The following is a 2120-nucleotide window of genomic DNA, read 5'->3' on the forward strand; positions in this document are numbered from 1 at the left end:
TCAAGCCTTTGGGTGAGATTAAGGTATAAATTGCATACAAATTGGAAAGGAAGAAGTAAAAATTTCACTTCTTGCAGATGGCATGATCCTACACAGAAAGTTCCTGAGAAATCTACAAAAAAGCTTCTAGAGCTGATAAATGTGCTCAGGAAAGTGGCAGGATATAAAATCAACACACAGAAATTAGTAGCATTTCTGTACACCAATAGTGAGGAATCTAAGGAGGAAATTAAGAAAAATGTTCTATTTAAAATAGCAACTAGGGCGCCGGAAGCCGCCGCGTCCCGCCAGGCCGGGGACCCGCGGCCCTCGCCCCTCACTCCGCGGGCGAGTCGCGCTCCGGCTCTCCCCGGGCGGCGCCGCCCGCGCCCCAGGACAGGGCTGAAAACGGAGTGAAGTTATTTTTCAAAATTAAAAGACTAAGAAAACAAGATGGGGACTCCTGGCCCTGGAAGGAAAAGGACACCTGTAAAAGAACGATTTTCTGCAGAAGATGAAGCTTTAAGTCATATTGCCAGAGAGGCAGAGGCAAGGCTGGCAGCAAAACGGGCTGCTAGGGCAGAAGCAAGAGATACACGCATGAGAGAATTGGAACGACAACAAAAAGAGTTGGATGAAAAATCTGATAAGCAGTATGCTGAAATTTACACAAGGCCTTCATCTCGAAATTCTGTCTCTGCAACAACCCCTCTAAGTGGAAACTCATCCAGACGAGGAAGCGGGGATACCAGCAGCTTAATAGATCCAGATACCTCATTAAGTGAATTGCGGGAGTCTTTGTCTGAAGTGGAAGAAAAGTACAAAAAAGCCATGGTTTCCAATGCACAGTTAGACAATGAGAAGAATAATTTGATCTACCAGGTAGACACCCTCAAGGATGTTATTGAAGAACAGGAAGAACAGATGGCAGAATATTATAGAGAAAATGAAGAAAAATCAAAGGAGTTAGAAAGACAGAAGCATATGTGTAGCGTGCTGCAGCATAAGATGGATGAACTTAAAGAAGGCCTGCGCCAAAGAGATGAACTTATTGAGAAACACGGCTTAGTTATAATCCCCGATGGCACTCCCAACGGTGATGTCAGTCATGAACCAGTGGTTGGCGCCATCACTGTTGTATCTCAGGAAGCTGCCCAGGTCTTGGAGTCGGCAGGAGAAGGACCACTAGATGTAAGGCTACGGAAACTTGCTAGTGAAAAGGAAGAGCTACTATCACAGGTCAGGAAGCTGAAGCTGCAGTTAGAGGAAGAAAGGCAGAAGTGCTCCCGGAGCGATGGCCCAGTGGGAGAGCCGGCAGGGCTGCAGAAGGGCTCTGACCTGCAGTTCATTGAAATGCAGAGAGATGCCAATAGACAAATTAGTGAATACAAATTTAAGCTTTCAAAAGCAGAACAGGATATAACCACCTTGGAGCAAAGCATCAGCTGGCTTGAGGGACAGGTGCTGAGATACAAAACTGCTGCTGAGAATGCGGAGAAAGTGGAAGATGAACTGAAAGCAGAAAAGAGGAAGCTACAACGAGAGCTTCGAACCGCACTGGACAAGATTGAGGAGATGGAGATGACCAACAGCCACCTGGCCAAGCGGCTGGAGAAGATGAAGGCTAACAGGACGGCGCTGCTGGCCCAGCAGTAGGAGGCCGCTTCAGCCCGTGCCGCTCCCCGAGCCTCACCCAGGGGGACTGACTGACTTTGTCCATCGACACAAACCCCTTTCAGTACTGTTTGATTTTTGTCATTAAAATAGCCACCTTTGTATTTTATAATTTATGAGAGAATGAAACAGGTTTGAATCTTCAAAAAAATAAAATAAAATAAAATAGCAACTAAATGAATCAAATACCTAGAAATGAACTTAACTAAAGATGTAAAGGACTTGAATGTAGAAAACTATGTAACATTGTTAAAGGAAATAAAAGAATACCTAAATAAATGGAAAAATAGTCCCTGTTCAAGGATTGGATGGCTAAACATCATTAAGACATCTGTCCTACCCAAACTGATTCAAAGATTAAACACAATCCAAATAAAAATTACAACAGCATTTTCTACTGAACTGGAAAAGCTAATTACAAAATTTATTTGGAAGGGCAAGGGGCCCTGAATAGCCAAAGACATATT

At 44.2% G+C, this 2120-nt stretch overlaps 1 protein-coding gene across 1 annotated transcript; it reads left to right on the top strand.

The window, feature by feature from the left end:
• The first annotated feature begins 311 nt into the window (after positions 1-311).
• Positions 312-1769, top strand: LOC101431995 (leucine-rich repeat flightless-interacting protein 2). The gene has a single exon (XM_058276422.2). The coding sequence runs from the start codon at positions 433-435 to the stop codon at positions 1633-1635; it is 1203 nt and encodes a 400-aa protein (XP_058132405.1). The 5' UTR covers positions 312-432; the 3' UTR covers positions 1636-1769.
• The last annotated feature ends 351 nt before the right edge of the window (positions 1770-2120 follow it).

The sequence above is a fragment of the Dasypus novemcinctus genome, chromosome 15, assembly GCF_030445035.2.
Source record: "Dasypus novemcinctus isolate mDasNov1 chromosome 15, mDasNov1.1.hap2, whole genome shotgun sequence".
Taxonomy (NCBI): domain Eukaryota; kingdom Metazoa; phylum Chordata; class Mammalia; order Cingulata; family Dasypodidae; genus Dasypus; species Dasypus novemcinctus.